At 40.3% G+C, this 15,766-nt stretch overlaps 1 protein-coding gene across 6 annotated transcripts in view; it reads left to right on the top strand.

The window, feature by feature from the left end:
* SLC7A11 (solute carrier family 7 member 11) overlaps positions 1 to 15,766 on the top strand; it is a 62,998-nt gene that overhangs the window by 44,973 nt on the left and 2,259 nt on the right. For all 6 annotated transcript variants that reach the window (XM_085057657.1, XM_085057660.1, XM_085057659.1 and 3 more), the window contains 5 exons: positions 3,917 to 4,040; positions 5,174 to 5,277; positions 5,748 to 5,844; positions 8,963 to 9,112; positions 10,813 to 10,990. In XM_085057657.1, coding sequence (XP_084913783.1) covers positions 3,917 to 4,040; positions 5,174 to 5,277; positions 5,748 to 5,844; positions 8,963 to 9,112; positions 10,813 to 10,990 — 653 coding nt within the window. The remainder of the gene's footprint in view (positions 1 to 3,916; positions 4,041 to 5,173; positions 5,278 to 5,747; positions 5,845 to 8,962; positions 9,113 to 10,812; positions 10,991 to 15,766) is intronic.

The following is a 15,766-nucleotide window of genomic DNA, read 5'->3' on the forward strand; positions in this document are numbered from 1 at the left end:
TTTGTTCAAGTTGTGATTCTTCATTACAGTTGCTCTGTACAACAGGGCAGGAGGGGAAGATTTAGCTTTGAATAGTTGCTAGGGACAGGTAAGTCTTAAAAGGTGTGGAGATTCAATTCAATTTTAGTCAACATTCAGCTGCACAAAAGCTGTCCTACTTGTCTCTCGTCCGCTTTTATAAAGGGTTTTTAATTATATGGTCAATATTTTCCTGTCTCAGATTTCCTCATATTCTTTTTGATACAGATTTTCTTCAAAATTTTGGGAGAAGACTTGAGTATTGCCAAAAGACTGTCCTGGCAGCAGCTTCCCCTTCTAACCAAGGAGCAGCTTGTTTGAATATAATTTTCACAGTAATGCTCAAGGCATTTCCAAATAATTATACAGGTTTGGAGCTAATATCAAGGCCAGGTTGTGTGGGGCCCTGAGCCACCTGGCTTGATGAAGTGTCCTTGCCCTCAGCAGGGGGACTGAAACTAGATGATCAGTAAGATATATTCCACCCCAAACCATTCTATGATTCTGTGATGATTATGTGATCAGCACCTCAAGGTCTACTCAATCAAACCATTGGTTTGAAAAGAATTGTTCTTGTTTTTGAAATCTTTTGAAATATCAATCTGAAACGAAGTGCAAAAATGAAAGCACTGACCTGTAGTAACAAGTAGCCACTTCAATGCAAGTCCAGGTCCTGGGCTTGGTTTAAGTAAATGAGATATTGCAGTCTTCTGTATCTGAACACTCACAGTGCCATTGTTTTTAAGCCATTGACCATTCTTTATCAGTAGGATGAGATTTGTGTTTTGCTTCTAAGATTTTTTTCTAAAGAAATGTCCTACTGATATGGTCAAGTTTCCCATTAGAAGTTTTAGCTTTGATGAATGAAAATCTTAAAAAAAAAATAAAGGTGGTGAATATGTTTTTCTTGAATTTTCTGTCTCTGTCTAGCCCAAAAGTCTCAGCTAGCTGTGAGGCAGCTGTGAATTTGTATTACATCAGAAACATGGCTTATCAGTATTGCTGACACCCTGTGTTGTGATTCATAGAATGCAGAAGTGAAAGGGTGGAAACTGCATCAGTAGGGGCAATTTAATGGAGAATGGAACCTAGGTATGTTTTTTCTAATTTAGAGAGAAGATTTGGAAGTGTGGAGAATATCTAAAATATTCCAAGAAAATTGGTACAGTGATCCTCTAGGGGAGGGAGGTAATCTTTATTGCTAATGGTATTACAGCTTTTATTCCAGCATGGAGACTATAGCTCACAATAGAGATTTTGATAATGGGATACTATTGCAAATTGGGAGCTGCCTCTTAAATTGGATGGATAGAAAAGACACAATTAAACCTCTCACTCCATGCTTTTACATATGGTTCCTACCTGTCTGCCTGTGCTTTGAGGTGATTTGAGGACCAAGTGTGAATCTGAGCAGAGGTGTCAGTGAGAAATGAACCAAACTGTACTGCTTATTCCTGAAATCTTGAAACGGGCCTTTTGTTTCTCTCTAAATCTGTCACTGGAAGCAGGGGATGATAAGCAGCACTTGGAAGGGTTGTGTGAGTGTCTGATAGGCCTCTGAAGGCTGCTCCTGCCAGGAGACAAAAGGACGTGTAGCCTGAGCACTCACTTCCCTCAAAAATAAGGACTTGGGAGCTTACAAGTCACAGCATCCCTTGTGCTGCTCCAGGCACTGAGTTATGATTTGCAGACTTTTTAATGAATAGTGCTTGCCGACTAGTTCTGGCTTGTTTAGGGGTTTTATTCTTCTCCTGAGTGTGGTTTTTTTCTGTTGGTATTACTATCCAGGGGCATTAGTGCTCTTCAGCATAACAAGGCAGGGCTTGCAGTGCTAAGAAAATGGTCGTGTTTGGAAACATGATTATTTGTCTTCTCCCCCCTAGTTTTGAACTGCCATTTTGTTTTATTGGAAATTAAACTGGGATTTAAATTAGATGTGAATACAGGGTGTTTGGTAAGAGTTAAAACAAAGGCAATCTGTTAAGTTTAACAATATGCTTCCAGTCATTTAAATGGTATTTGTGAAAATAGTCCAAATTTGCTATCTTGGGCTGCAAACACTCTTTTTAAGGTTGAAGTAAGGGCTGATTTGTCCAAAAGCTTGGTGATTGAAGTGTTCATCTGCGGTGCAGAAAATGTAGGTAAAATCCCTCTTCTGAAAGCCTTTAAATTCACGTATCCCTACCTGCTAAGAGGGTTGGATTCAATTTACACCCAGGTCAGGTAAGAAACTTGACCCAACTGGTTGCAATATAGCCGGTAACTGACCCTACAGACCCTGTTTTGGCATATGTTATCAACACACAGAGCTGCAGTACTTCTTGAGTCCATAACTGTGGGTTTTCCAGCAGTACAGCTCCTGTGTTCTGGGCTCTTTGCTCTAGTTCATGCTGTCACCTTCTCCATCAACAAACACATCCTACAAGCTGACTGGCTTCCCTTTGTCCAATTTCCTCACCTGAGAATGTGTGCATGAGGTAGCTGTGGCTTAATACAGTATCATGATATCTACCCAGATTTGGTGTTACATTACTGGCATTATCCTCTTACCTATCTGTATGTCTGGGTTAATGGGAGCATTTGACACCATGGTTTCTGAGGTGGCCAAGATGCACAACAATGATACTGTTCTGCTTTGCTTGTTTGTAAATAAATTCATTTATTTATTTAGTCTCAGGTTAGAGCTTTTTTTCTGTTCTATATGGCCATACTGATGTAAAGGATCAATTTGAGAAGTAAGGACTGGTAGTGAAGAAGATCCTTAAATTCTGACCTGGCTGTGTTTCTTTGAGAAAAGTATCAAAGAATGGATCCTTGTGTGGGTTTTCAAAATACCTTTTCCCCTGAGGTGATTGCAATAGCCCTTTAGAACTGTGCTCGTGATCTCTTCTGCAACACCAGAATTCCTAATTCTGTCTTTTCTTTCTTCCACCTGATGGGGTGACCTTCACAATGAAGTTCTTTAAATATGACAATCTCTCCATCCCTCCAAAAGAAGCCTTAATACAGACAGCTGGAGGGAACCAGCCATGACAGAGGAGCTCTCAGCTCTCCTCAGAGGGACCATACATACCGTCACTCTCAGCCTTGGATTTAAAAGGATTAGTTTCAGATCTGAGTCTTTTCTTGGTGTAATGTCGATATCAATAATTTTAAGTGGAAAGAGACTAGAGTAACACTTGAAGAATCTGGGTTTTTCTTCTGACTCAAACGCTTGCAGTGTTGCTTTGGACAAATTCACTGTGCCTCTGTTCCTCCTTTTAAATAAAGAAATAATTCTGGTTTTCTGATTAGAAGAACCTGCTATATAAAAGTTTGACATTATCGTATATTTGTTTGTTGTTGTTCTGTCTTTTAGCTAGGATGTCAGGGGGGTCGTGCTTTTCAATATAATTTGTGCTGTGCTAAATGTGCAGATTTGTGCTGTTTGTTTCTGTGTCATATTCTGCTCTCATGCTCCCCTGAACAGTGAGAGAGATAACTGGGGTGTGGTAAGGTGTGTGAGGGAAGCAATGCACCCAGGAGGAAAGGGCAGAATTTTGCATGCTGGATATTTTGGCATCCAGGGGAAGATGTCAAACACCTCCAGGTGTTTGGCTTCAACTTGCAAGTCAATCTGAGTAGGCAGCTCAGTATGGGAAGCATGGGGACCACAAGCCCCTTGGTGTCCACAAAGGACTCCTCCCTCAAAGTTTCCCACCTCTTCATTATAAACCTATTTTCTTTGTCTAGAGGGTTTTGTTCACTCTTTCTTTTTATTGGTGGTATGTAATGATCATATTTTTGGATCACCGAATGTGCATTCACCGTCATTAGTCGCTTCTTCTCATGTTATTTGTTTCATGTTCAGGGACCAGCAACCAGATTGCAAAATAATGAGCTACCTTGTGTATTTCAGAAACATACCCCTCGCAATATGCATTTCAATGATTATCGTCACAGTTGGCTATGTGTTAACAAACGTGGCTTATTTCACTACAATCAGTGCTGGGGAATTGCTGCTTTCAAAAGCTGTAGCAGTGGTAAGTTACGGAAGAATAATACAAAGATATATCCCTGCTGCAGTTGTGTTTGTTGATACTATTCTTATTTCCAGGGGGAAAAAGGTTGGCTGGACATCCACTCAGGTTTTAGTATGGCAGCACTTATTAGCATTCTGGTGAAATTTGATTTTTGACTGGTGAGTGGGATTGCACTTAAGGCCACTGGTAGCATTTATAATATAATATTGGACTGTATTTATTTACCTCTTATAACAAAGTCAATAGGACTTAAATTTATAGCCAAGTATATGCGTGAAAAACTCAGTGCTAAATTGTAAGCTCAGCTCCTGGGAAGTAGAAATCACAGATGTTTATGGAAGAGAGAGCTCTGAACTATCTTGTGTAGCAGAATAATAACTCTGTCTCTGCACAAGGTGTGTTGTGAGTACTTGGGAAAGGGGTTGTTATGAATACTGGAGCTCATTTGGGAAGGAGTTGCAATGCAACCTGGCTAGGAAATATTGCTCTGATTGTTCTTGCTGAATTGTGGTGATGACACTGATTTTTATATTTATGGTATCTGAGTCACAATGAGGAAATAAATAATTCCATTAATTTTCCAGTAGTGACACTGCCTGTGGCTATTTCAGTTGATGTGGATTTTGAAAAATGACCAATTCTGTAGCTAATGGGAAATCTAGAAAGAAAACGTTTTGTAAACATGAAGAAAGTTGTGCATGTCTCCTGTGGTGCCCCAAACTTCAATTAAAGCTCTTTTGCCAACCTAAAACACTAAAGCATGAAAGGATGGACTATACCACTGGGTAGTACCGGCTGAGTGCAATGAAGGCTGTAGAACAAAAATATTAGATGTGCAGATCAGACCTTGATCCATGCAGACTTGCTCTTCTTCCGAGCCGTAATCATCTTAATTGACATTCCCCTTCCTCAGAATTGTTCCAACTGCAGATCTTCCACCTGCACTAAGGAGTAAGGGTAGGACAGCTTAGCTGTAGTAGCTGTGCTCTCACAAAAGATGCAACAAATGCACAGCACAGCTTTCAGTGGGGGATGCAGAGAAGGGGTATAACTAACATCATGATAATTTGCTAATAGAGTACAATTATTTTCCCATTTTATGAAAAATCATTGTGTGTTTCTCTCTCTAACAGACCTTTGCTGAACGACTAATGGGAAACTTTTCTTTAGCTGTACCAGTGTTTGTTGCTCTCTCCTGCTTTGGATCTATGAATGGTGGCGTTTTTGCAGTCTCTAGGTGAGCACTGCTGATGTTCCTTGGGGGGGAGGGCTTGGGAGACACACTGAAAGTATGGAAGCAAGGGGAAGGGAGAGTAGGGTTCATTCCTTTGGCAGGATATGGTAGATGACTACATTGTTTACCAGGTGTAGGGCTTTTTCTCACTTTGTTTAGGGTACGATTTTTAAAATCCTTTGAATGGTTTGGAAATGAATCCCTATGATGCTAGCCCTTAATCAATAGCTGCTTTTTTCATGTGAAGAAGGAAAACTGGAGGGAAAATATTAACTTGTTCCAAACACCAACCAAGGGACTCCTTCAGAGATGGTTTTGATTTCTGCCTGTGGGTTTCTCCTGCCAGTACTTTCATTCAGAATGCCTCAAACAAGACTAAGAAGTGGTGCTGTGCTCTGTGACTTTCATGAGCCACTCTGCCTACTCCCAGTAATGAGCACATTTAAAGTCTGTCCACATTTATTTCCCACCAGGATGTTCTTCGTTGCATCCCGTGAGGGTCACCTTCCGGAAATTCTCTCCATGATTCATGTCCGCAAGCACACTCCTCTGCCAGCTGTCATTGTTTTGGTAAATCATACAAACAAATGTTCCTGCACTAGAATTCATATTACAGAATTGCTCTGGAGGATTCAAACAGAATTTGGGCACTGCTTGAGTCTAATTTATTAATGTGTACATGGACTTTGGGCAGGGTGGAGGAGAGGAGAAAGAGGAATGAGATTTGGGAATTATTCTTATATCATCTTCTCCTTGCTTTCTTGCCTATCTGTGCAACGTAATTCATGTCTCACTGCTCTGAATTTCCAAGGACCTGCTAACAATGGGCTAGTTCCCTTTCAGAGAAATGGATTCCAGTTAAACAAACAAAAAGGGGATTCAGTTCACTGCAAGTTGAGCTAAACACCAGCATCTGAGAGTACTGTAAAGGCTCATTATATTACTTTACAGTGAAAAATGCAAACAGTTATGCACTGCGATAACAGAGGGGGAACACTCAGCAATGCAGCATAGTGGTGATTAAAAATTGAGAGAACGTGTGCCTGGGAAATAGTCTGTGAATTGTCTAAGGAAATCCACTGGTGCTTTAGTGGAAATCCTATTACTGACTTCTAAAATAGCAGCAGAGGTAAATGTTGGCCATGTGTTTGCTTTGCAGACTAATTTGTATGGCAAAATGTTAGGACTAAATGTCAAAATGCCAACTTCAAAGTTCAGTTTGTGTAGTGCCAGGAAGATTTTCACTTAACTTGCAGTCTTCATAATCATGCATGTTCAGCCCCTCTTTTGAGATCAATGACTGCAATGTATCTGGACAGGACTCCACCGTGTTTAGACTCTTCTAGCCACAGCAAAGGATGCACCTATGAGTCTACACTCTTAAGATCAGATGCTTGTGGAATTTAAATCAGTTTTTGCTATTGATGCTTTCAATTGTGGAATTTTATACGTGCACATACAACCATAGGCTTTGAAATTTTAAAAATTAGGCAGTGTGATTATGGTGAAAAGTTTTAATGAAATGAATTTTCCATAAGCATTTAGTTTGCATTTTATTTCTTTGGGTGTAGTCATGCCTTGTGGGTAAATTGCATTGACCGTTTTTTTTGAATGAATTGCACAAAATGTATTAATATGTTATTTTTTTTTCCTGACAGACGTTTTCTGTTATTGCATATGGTCCTGGTACACCAGTGCATTGATTTCCTTTGAAAAAGTCAGATTCTCATATGAAGATGGCTTTTCTTCAAAGATTGCAATTTTTTAGCTCACCTTATTGCAAATAGAGCAGTGGCAGGATATATTCTGCATCAAGAGTAATTTTTACATTTCCCTATTTTATTTCTCCATCCAAGGTCTGCACACTGTAAGAAAGGAAAGAGCTCTTGAGGATAAACTGAGAAAATCAGTATGAGTTTGAGGCTCATAAAGTTTAAAAAAAGCCCAACAAACATACACTTTTTTTTGGAATTAAGAAATCTGTTTATGTGTGTATATTGTTAGGGAAACTTCCCAGCCTGATCATGCATGAGACTTTCTGGCAGTCCCACTCCCAGCCCAGGGATGTCACTGCTAGGACCAGGGCTCTTCACAGTGGTGGCTTCAGTGACTCCATGGTTCACCACTGCACTCCTGTACATCCCACTCCCAGTCAGGCCAGGTTTCCCCACTGCTTTGACCCCAAATTTCCCATGGCAGTGTCAGATGTCTTGTTCCACAAAGCCACTTAGTCCTGTCACAGGAGCACAGGAACAGCCAAGCTGGTGCCCCTGAGGAGGAACCCGCAAACAAGGAGCCCCATGGCTTTTATACCCTACAGTCTCCCCATCCACTTTGGTGATTTCACCAACCTTCCTCTTCTCTGGTATCCAAAGGGTTGGCAATTCCCAGCTCCTGCTGTGTCACCCAGTGTCCATTCAGCTGGCTGGTGTCACCAATCTTTCATACCCTTTGTTATCCCACAGGTTGGCAATTCACAGCCTCTTGTCCTGGGCTGAGCTCAGTCTGCATCTCAATCTGCATCTCAATCTGCATCTCAATTTGCAAGCTGAGCTACCTGGATGTGTTCCTCACCAATGTCCTGGTGTTTGATAGATGTGTGTAATAACTCAAAGAAACCATGCAATCTGATTGTAATCCTGCTTTTTTGTATTTTTTTCTTGATAGCTACCCTTCACTTTTGTAATTGCATATAGCTTGCATTGTAACTAATATATATACTATATATATATATTATGCAATATAACTAATATAAATAGTTATAACTAACCGAGATTTTAAATTTTTAGAGGCTGAGTCTGTTGAGAAGAAATCTTGCCCAGTATAATTCAGTGGTACAATTTCCTTTGACATTTACATTGAAGGAGTTTGCTTAATATCTGTGTGTAAAGAACGAAGTACTTTATAAGTCATTAGAGGCCAGAAGCCAGAGACCCACATTTGAAATATTGATCCTTCTGGTTCAAATCCATGTTGACTGCACTATTTTGAAAAAAAAGAAGAGAGAGACTGTGGATCTAGACAAATAATACAAGTTAGTTTTCCCTGTGTCAAAATCTAGCCCAGTGTTTTACTGCACCTGCAGTTGATTTCAGCTGTTGCCTTGTTATAAACCTAAAGGCTCTCACTTCCGGAATCTTCCCTCTTGCTGAAGAATGAGGGATACAGTGAATTTGACTTATATCTTCGTCTCCTCTTTGCTCACTTCCCCTTTGCAGCCTAAGGGCAACTAAAGGAACTAAGATTTTTCCTTCCAAAAAACACCTAGAAACCTCTGTTTTCATATGATCAGATGTGACCAAAATTTAACTTTTCTTATCCTTTGCATTAGCAATGAGCAAGTAAACCTGCAGTGGGCTCAAATCCCATGAGAAAGCTGCCCAGGATGCTCCAGCACTTCGGTAGTGTAGTGTGCTTGTGTATTTTTCTGGGTCACAGGCGACAGATTTGTTTTGACTAGGCGTGGCCACCCAGGACAGATATTTATTGATGCAAAGTGGCCTCAGGGGACAGCTAGACATTGATCCCACACCTGATTGCATGACAAAGGCAAGCCTGAAGTCTGTGGCGCTCAGGTGTGTGCATAATCCTGCACTGCTTGTCTCTGTGGAAAAATTTGACATCACTGCTGTAAAATAATAGAGATTGATCTACTAAACCCCTCTTATGCTCTGAATTTCTTTTGCAGCATCCTCTCACAATGATAATGTTATTCAACGGGGATCTCTACAGCCTCTTGAATTTCCTCAGCTTTGCCAGGTGGCTTTTTATTGGACTAGTAGTTGCTGGGTTGATTTATCTCAGATATAAACGTCCTGATATGCCTCGTCCTTTCAAGGTAATCTCTACTCTTTTACACGAATCCTTCTCCCTCCTCTCCATCCTGTAGTCAGACAGTAAAGGAGCATTTTCTGATGTAGCAAGCTAGCATCTTTTTTCAGGAAGTGAAAATAGTCTTTTGCAGTGAAAGCTGAGAGTTTTCCTGCAAGATCTCCAGTGCTACCCCCGCTGGGTACCATTCTGGAAAAGAATTCTTGTCTCTTCCCTGCACTTGGGGGCAGACTGAAGCTGCTGTGCTGAAATGAAGGTGTTTGCTTAGTTTTGCCTGTCTATTGTGTTCAGGCAATGTGATTCCAGCAGTGTGAAAATACCTTGAGTCCTGTGCAGTCCCAGACTGTAAATATTGGGGTTACACGTGCCAATCTGATTTTCAGCCTGTCCTCTCTTTAATGTCTCCTTTGATAAAGGTCTGGAAAATTTTACCACCAAAAAGTCACATCAAGCATAAAAATTAATATAAAACATTTAGGTCATTGCATATCCAATATCAAATATGCCAATTTTCTGTGCAAATAAGTGGTTAGTGTATTATAGTATTTGGTGCTTCCAATGGATTTGCAAACAGAGTTCTTGTGAACCCAGAAAGAAAATGCTAATAGCCCAACCCATTGAACAGATGCTATTTTGGCCTTGGTTATGCTATTTTTCTTGCTTGTTTTAAGTAACGTCTTACAAAGTAAGTTATCCCATTGTGTATCCAGAAAGACAATATCCATCACAAAAAAAAAAAGTAGAAATATATCCTTATATAGATGCTACCAAGAAGCCTATTTTGTGAAGAACTAAGAATGATTATTGTTGTGTTCTTGCAGGTATATTTGTAAATAAGGACTTCAACAGTACAACCTATTTTGCTTTGATTAAAAAAAGTGCTTTGACAGTGCACAAAAGAGGAACAGTAATTCTTTGAGGTGTGAAAGAAAGAGAAAAATCTCCAAGGAATTCTCAGTTCTGCATTACACTTAATGTCTCATAAGCCATGCCTGTAGGCGTTTCCTTCAGAGAGCTGCTAAAAGAGTGATTGTAGTGGTGCTCTTGAAAACTGAGCAAATAAATTTGATATTGTTACTTTGTGTGCTTTCAACAGTGACACTGGCAATGCTATCAGTCATACAGTCAGAAAGTGCTTTTTCAATGGCTGTCAGGTGCATAACACTATCAAATATCTTTATCACTAGTCAAATTACTGTTTAATTTGCTCTCTTCCTGCTAGATTTTGATTTTTACCTTAGGAGGAAAATCAATATGTTCTTAATAGTTTTAAAAGGTGACTTGAGCTCCTGGTTGTGTTTTAAAATGTTCTCTAATGGGTAATTATCAAAGCGGAAATCTTTACTGTGGTTAGAGCTGCCTACTTATCTACTGGGGGATTAGAGGAAGGACTTTTACAATGTGTCTTATTTACAGTCCTTACATTTTAAAGGATGTAAAACACTGGAGTGTTTTAGAGTGTAATTAAGAGACTTCTGTGGTACTCACTGCATAGCAGTCTGCCGGGCTTGGCTTCTGCAGTCACAGACATTTTGTGTGCCTGTTCTAGATATCCTCATTTCTCCAGAACTGTCCTGTACTGCTGGGTCTTATCCAATTTACATTTCATGGAAGGTTTTTACTTTAGTCATTACTTTAGTCACTACTTAGTCATTACTTTACATTGACCTTATTCATTTAACGTTTTTTTGTGTGGTTATTTTTCAGGTTCCCATATTTATTCCAGCATTGTTTTCCTTCACCTGCCTCTTCATGGTTGCACTGTCACTTTACGCTGACCCAGTGAACACAGGGATTGGGTTTGCAATAACCCTGACTGGCATTCCTGCCTACTACCTCTTTATTGTATGGGACAATAAGCCAAAGTGGTTCAGAAAGCTTCTAGGTAAGTTCTGGTGGGACTGCTCTTCCCCATGCTGACTCCCAGAGTTTCTCAGGACTCTCCCCGTGTTGTGAAAGCCTTTGGATTGATGCTCAGCTGCTGTGAGCGGAGGGTGACAGCACAAGTTTCTTTTGGGCACATGCTCTAGCATTGCTGCTTCAGTGGCAATCGATGTGCCCTAACTAATGAGATACATTCACAGCAAGGCTGTTCTTCAGCCAGTGATTGACTTTAAATGACCGATGCTGCTTCCCCTCCCTCTCCTGCAAACATCTAATTCCTTTTAAATCACCCATCACCTTCCCCTGACCGTGTCTCTGTGCTGATAGACACAGCACTGCACTCCTTGGAGAATCTGTTTGGAGCCTTGGGCAAAGCCACGGTGATGACAGGATGAGCTTGGTGCTCCCTACTGAGACGATGTCGACCACTGAGGAGTGTTTGGAATGGGACAGGTTAGGCAGGTTGGGCAGGGAGATATTGTCCTTAGCAGTGGGTCCTGACAAGGTGATAGCAAAATATACCATGGCTGATGTGCCTCTGTGGAAATGATTTCTGTGCTTCGTGAAGAACGACTCCTGTGTGACTTGGATAGTAGTATTTCGTGCCCAAAATACACTGAGAATAATTTCTGCACCATTTCTGAAAGGTTTTGAAAGCATTTGTGGAAGTTCTGTTGTGCTAGAGAGGGATTATTTGGAACATTTCAATTAGAAGTATCATTTATTACAGATCTTCATTCTCACATTTTTGTCACTTAGGATGATAGGCTTCCAAAATGAAGGAAATTTTCAAAACAGAAAATAAGACTATTGGCATACTATTTCAGGAATGATGGATAATTTATTAAGCAAAAACAAAAGAAAATTTCTTTTGCTGCAAAACTGAAACTCAACCACTGAAATCTTTAACTAGAAGTAAATTAATTTTATAGATGCTGAATCAAAAATGCATATTTTCTTCTGTGCTTCAGTCTTACTTGATGATTTAAAATGAGCTGCTCAAAAGACGTGTTTTTATTTGTAATTATAGTATAACCAGTTTTATGTGTTTTCTCTATATAAATATGTTACATAGTTATATTCTATCTGCTGTGGAATATATTGATTTCCCTCTCAATACATGCTGGGAAGCCTGTAAGCAATAAGGCAGAAATTATTTACAGAAAAAAAAGTGTTATTTTAAGGCTAGCAAACTCTTAATTTTATAGCCAAAAAGTTATATATTACTTGCAGTGTCCTGGGAATGGGTAGAAACCTTCTGTACAAATTAAAGCAGTTGTATGCAAAAGGCCATCCTATTAAGTATTTAGGGTTTAGTTTATTTATAATTTCTCAGTCTTGACATTTAGGGACTAGGAATTTTTCCCTTATCAAGCCAAGGAACTTTCTGGCACCTTCTGTCATGTCTCAGGTTTTGGAATACAGCTGCTTGAATCTTTGGCCACAGGATGCCAGTGTTGAACTACATCACTTGGGTGAGAGAAAGAGTATTCTCTTTAAGGTCGACTGGATAGATGTGAAGATTTTTCTGCCAGCTGTGACAATGAAGGTGAATAATTTCTAGCTTTTGAGAGAACACAAAATCCTCCTCCTGGAAAGATGGCTTGGTGCCTCTGTTGTACCTATGGATGGGCATGGTGTACTGGCTCAGAGGAGAAGGCAGCAGATGCCAGTCAGTGAGGGAAACAGCTTGTTTGCTTTGCAATTATTATCCCCAAAATAACAACAGTAATGACAGAAAACATGCTGACAGTTTTGAAGCGGAGCAGAGTGGAGATTTGCTTGTGAAATAAACAGATTTTTATTTTCCCAAAGAAGAAGCAATAAACTTTCTGTGTGGAGTCATTAAACTGGCATTATTTTGTGAGTATTAGGGAGCCCCATTGTACAGCCTGATAACATTTACAAAAGGTGTTGAATGAGGATAAATTCACTTAAGGCACCTCTGTGAGATATAGAGAAGAAATTGGGCAGCTGCAAGCTTGGTATTCTAACCTTGAAACAATATGTCTTACATAGGCATGAAAGTGTAACTCCAGACATGGGGTAAAGGACAATATAAAAAAATGGGATTGTCGTTTAAGAGGTAGATTTTTGCCAGAGTAACTGGCTGACTTTTCTACGAGAAGGTAAATGATTTTTTGTTACAAAGGAGAATGTGATGAATCCAATCTGTTTAGATTTAAACAAAGCATTTTATGTAGTACCAGAGGGGGAGTAGGAGCCTGTTGGTCTGAGCACAGAGCTGTGCTACTGAGACTCTTCCCAGGCTGCTTCCTCTGCCCAGATCAGCACATGGGCACCTGGTGTGGGGCTTTGGAAAGTCACCTTCCCGAGGCATCCACTGGCTCAGCTGCCCAGCTGTGCTTTGGCAATAGAGGTGGCAGTCCCTCATATACCCCAAAAGGCACAAAAAGCCATGGGTACAGACCAGCCCCACGTAAGGTCAGAGGGAATATCCTGAAAAGGCATGGCAAGGATCAGAGGAGAGGGAGGTTGAACAGCCAGAATGTATAGTGGGATAAGAGAGCCAGCCTGAAATACATACATTTCTGAAAGGCGTTTCAGGCTGATTACACCAGCAGAGCCCCTGAATGGATTACCCAAGGAATCCTCTCCCAGGGCTGAATGTCTTTGTCCTGTGCTTGTGGCTTTTACATTGCCCATTCTCCTTGCAGAATTGCTGCATTGAGCAAAAGGTAACTTTACAGTTTGTATGGTTTGTAGGTTCTGGGATGGTATTTTGCAATGAGAATAATGCTTTTTTTCTCTCCTCTTCCAAAGGAATTTTGCTGTAGCACTAGATGTTTTAGGACAAATAATTTTCAGCTAGTATAGGCTCCATTTGACCTCTGCTTTCTTGCTTTTTGTAGAACTAACGTGAAAATGAAAATAGTTGAGCCTATGCTGCAGATCAGTGTGTAAAAGGATGCATCACCAGCTCAAGAATGCTTCTATCTGCAGTTCCTCAGCTGAAAACCCAACTTTCGACTCGTACTTAAAGCATCTATTTCTTTACAGTGGGTTAAATTGAGAGAAGTGGAGAAGTTGAATCCTTTTTTTTTTCATAACTGAGCCCTTGCTGGCAATCAGACCTCTGTACATAACAAAATGCCTCTCCCAGGGTTATTTAGCAACACCAGAGGATGACACTTGCTCACTTAGGACAAAGTTTTAGACGCTCAATTTGCTTCTCTTTGTTGAATTTGTGATGGCATCCATGGAAAATTAGCTCAGCATTTTGTTGTCACTGATTTCATGTCCAGTCATATATATGCATTAAAATTACTTCAAATTTCTTTCCTCACCTAAATTTTATGTGGTGCTTGTGTAGATACGAGGTCTGGGTTTTTTGTAAAGGTTTCCTCTGGGACCCATTTGCAGTGAATTCTCCTCTCGAAAGGGAAAATTAGAGTTTAAAGTGGGCTGGGGAAGCTATCTGCACTGTTACGGTGTGTTAAGTTGTCTTGTGACAAATGTGGAACTGGTCCTGTAACTCTAGGTACTGCTCTGAGCAGACAGCATAGAGACACTGACTGGAGACAGATTGGATCATTTTCATAGGGGAAAATACTCCTTGTACTGATTTATTCTGAGTACATTGCAACCAAAAAATGCAATGACTGCCAGCTCCCCCAACTTGTCTGCTGCTCCGTGGCTTCATCCCAGCAGAGAGCAAAACTGCTGCATGGAAATGGAGGAATGGGCAAGGTCGTGCTGCTGGTGGGTCTGTCTGCTTAGGTGAACAGTGTATCAAAATCACAGCCAGCTCTAGAGATGCCCAGGGTTTCCCTCTGCTGCCATGCCCTTTTCCAAGAGCTGCTACGCCATTGCTCAGCTTCATAAAATTCTCTTTTTCCCTGTGCTTGTTCTCAAAGCTGGAAGGGCTGGGATTGCAGGGCTGCTGTTTTTCTGCCACTGGCTTTCCTCCTGTCCTTCATCCCTGCTGCACTCAGCCCAGCTCTGATGTCCCCACTGAGGGTAGGGAGGGTGGATGAGAGGAAAATGCAATTCCTGGACGCTCTCAGCCTCTCTGACCCTATCAGTTTATAGTCTAAGGGCAACCTGGCTTTGCACTGAGCTGGTGACATCCAGAGAAAAGAGGAAAGGATGGTAGAATCTGCCTTAGACAGGAGGTCAGAGAAGTGGTTTCAGTTCATATCTTCTGTGAGTTGCACTGTTTTACCCTCCTGGCTTTGCACTGGTGTCAATGTTGACATTCATGCCATACATTCAAGGAAAATCAGAACTTTCTTTTACAGCAATTCCTGCTTATTTAAAATAGGATACTAAAAAAGAGTGATAAGTGAAAGGAATTGTAAGAAAATAGTTTGTGGTGTATATGAATTAACTGTGACATTTATACATCAGTACCCTAAAAAGAAAACCACCAAAATCACCAGAAGGAAATAAATATCCAGAGTGATAAAAAAGAAGACATGAAGTTCCTTTGGATGTGTGACATTCTTAGAGACCTGTGAAGCTTTGTAATCATAATTTCCTTGTTTGAACTCTTCCAGACTTTTATTTCAACACAACAACTTGATTAAAACTAAACAGTTAGGCAGACTAGTAATTTTTTAAGATAGCCTTTAAAAGGATGCATCCATACCTTTTTATTATTATTGTATATGCATAGCCTTGGATTAGAGGCAAAGAAAACACGGTGAAAAAGAAGAAAATTTTGAGCTTAAATGATATATGTATATGTGATATGTATGACCTGTATGAACTCTATGTGCAAGTAGGCTGTGTAGATGCTAAGATAATTTTCCTG

This window comes from Lichenostomus cassidix, chromosome 4 (assembly GCF_008360975.1).
Source record: "Lichenostomus cassidix isolate B80296 chromosome 4, HeHo_3.0, whole genome shotgun sequence".
NCBI lineage: Eukaryota > Metazoa > Chordata > Aves > Passeriformes > Meliphagidae > Lichenostomus > Lichenostomus cassidix.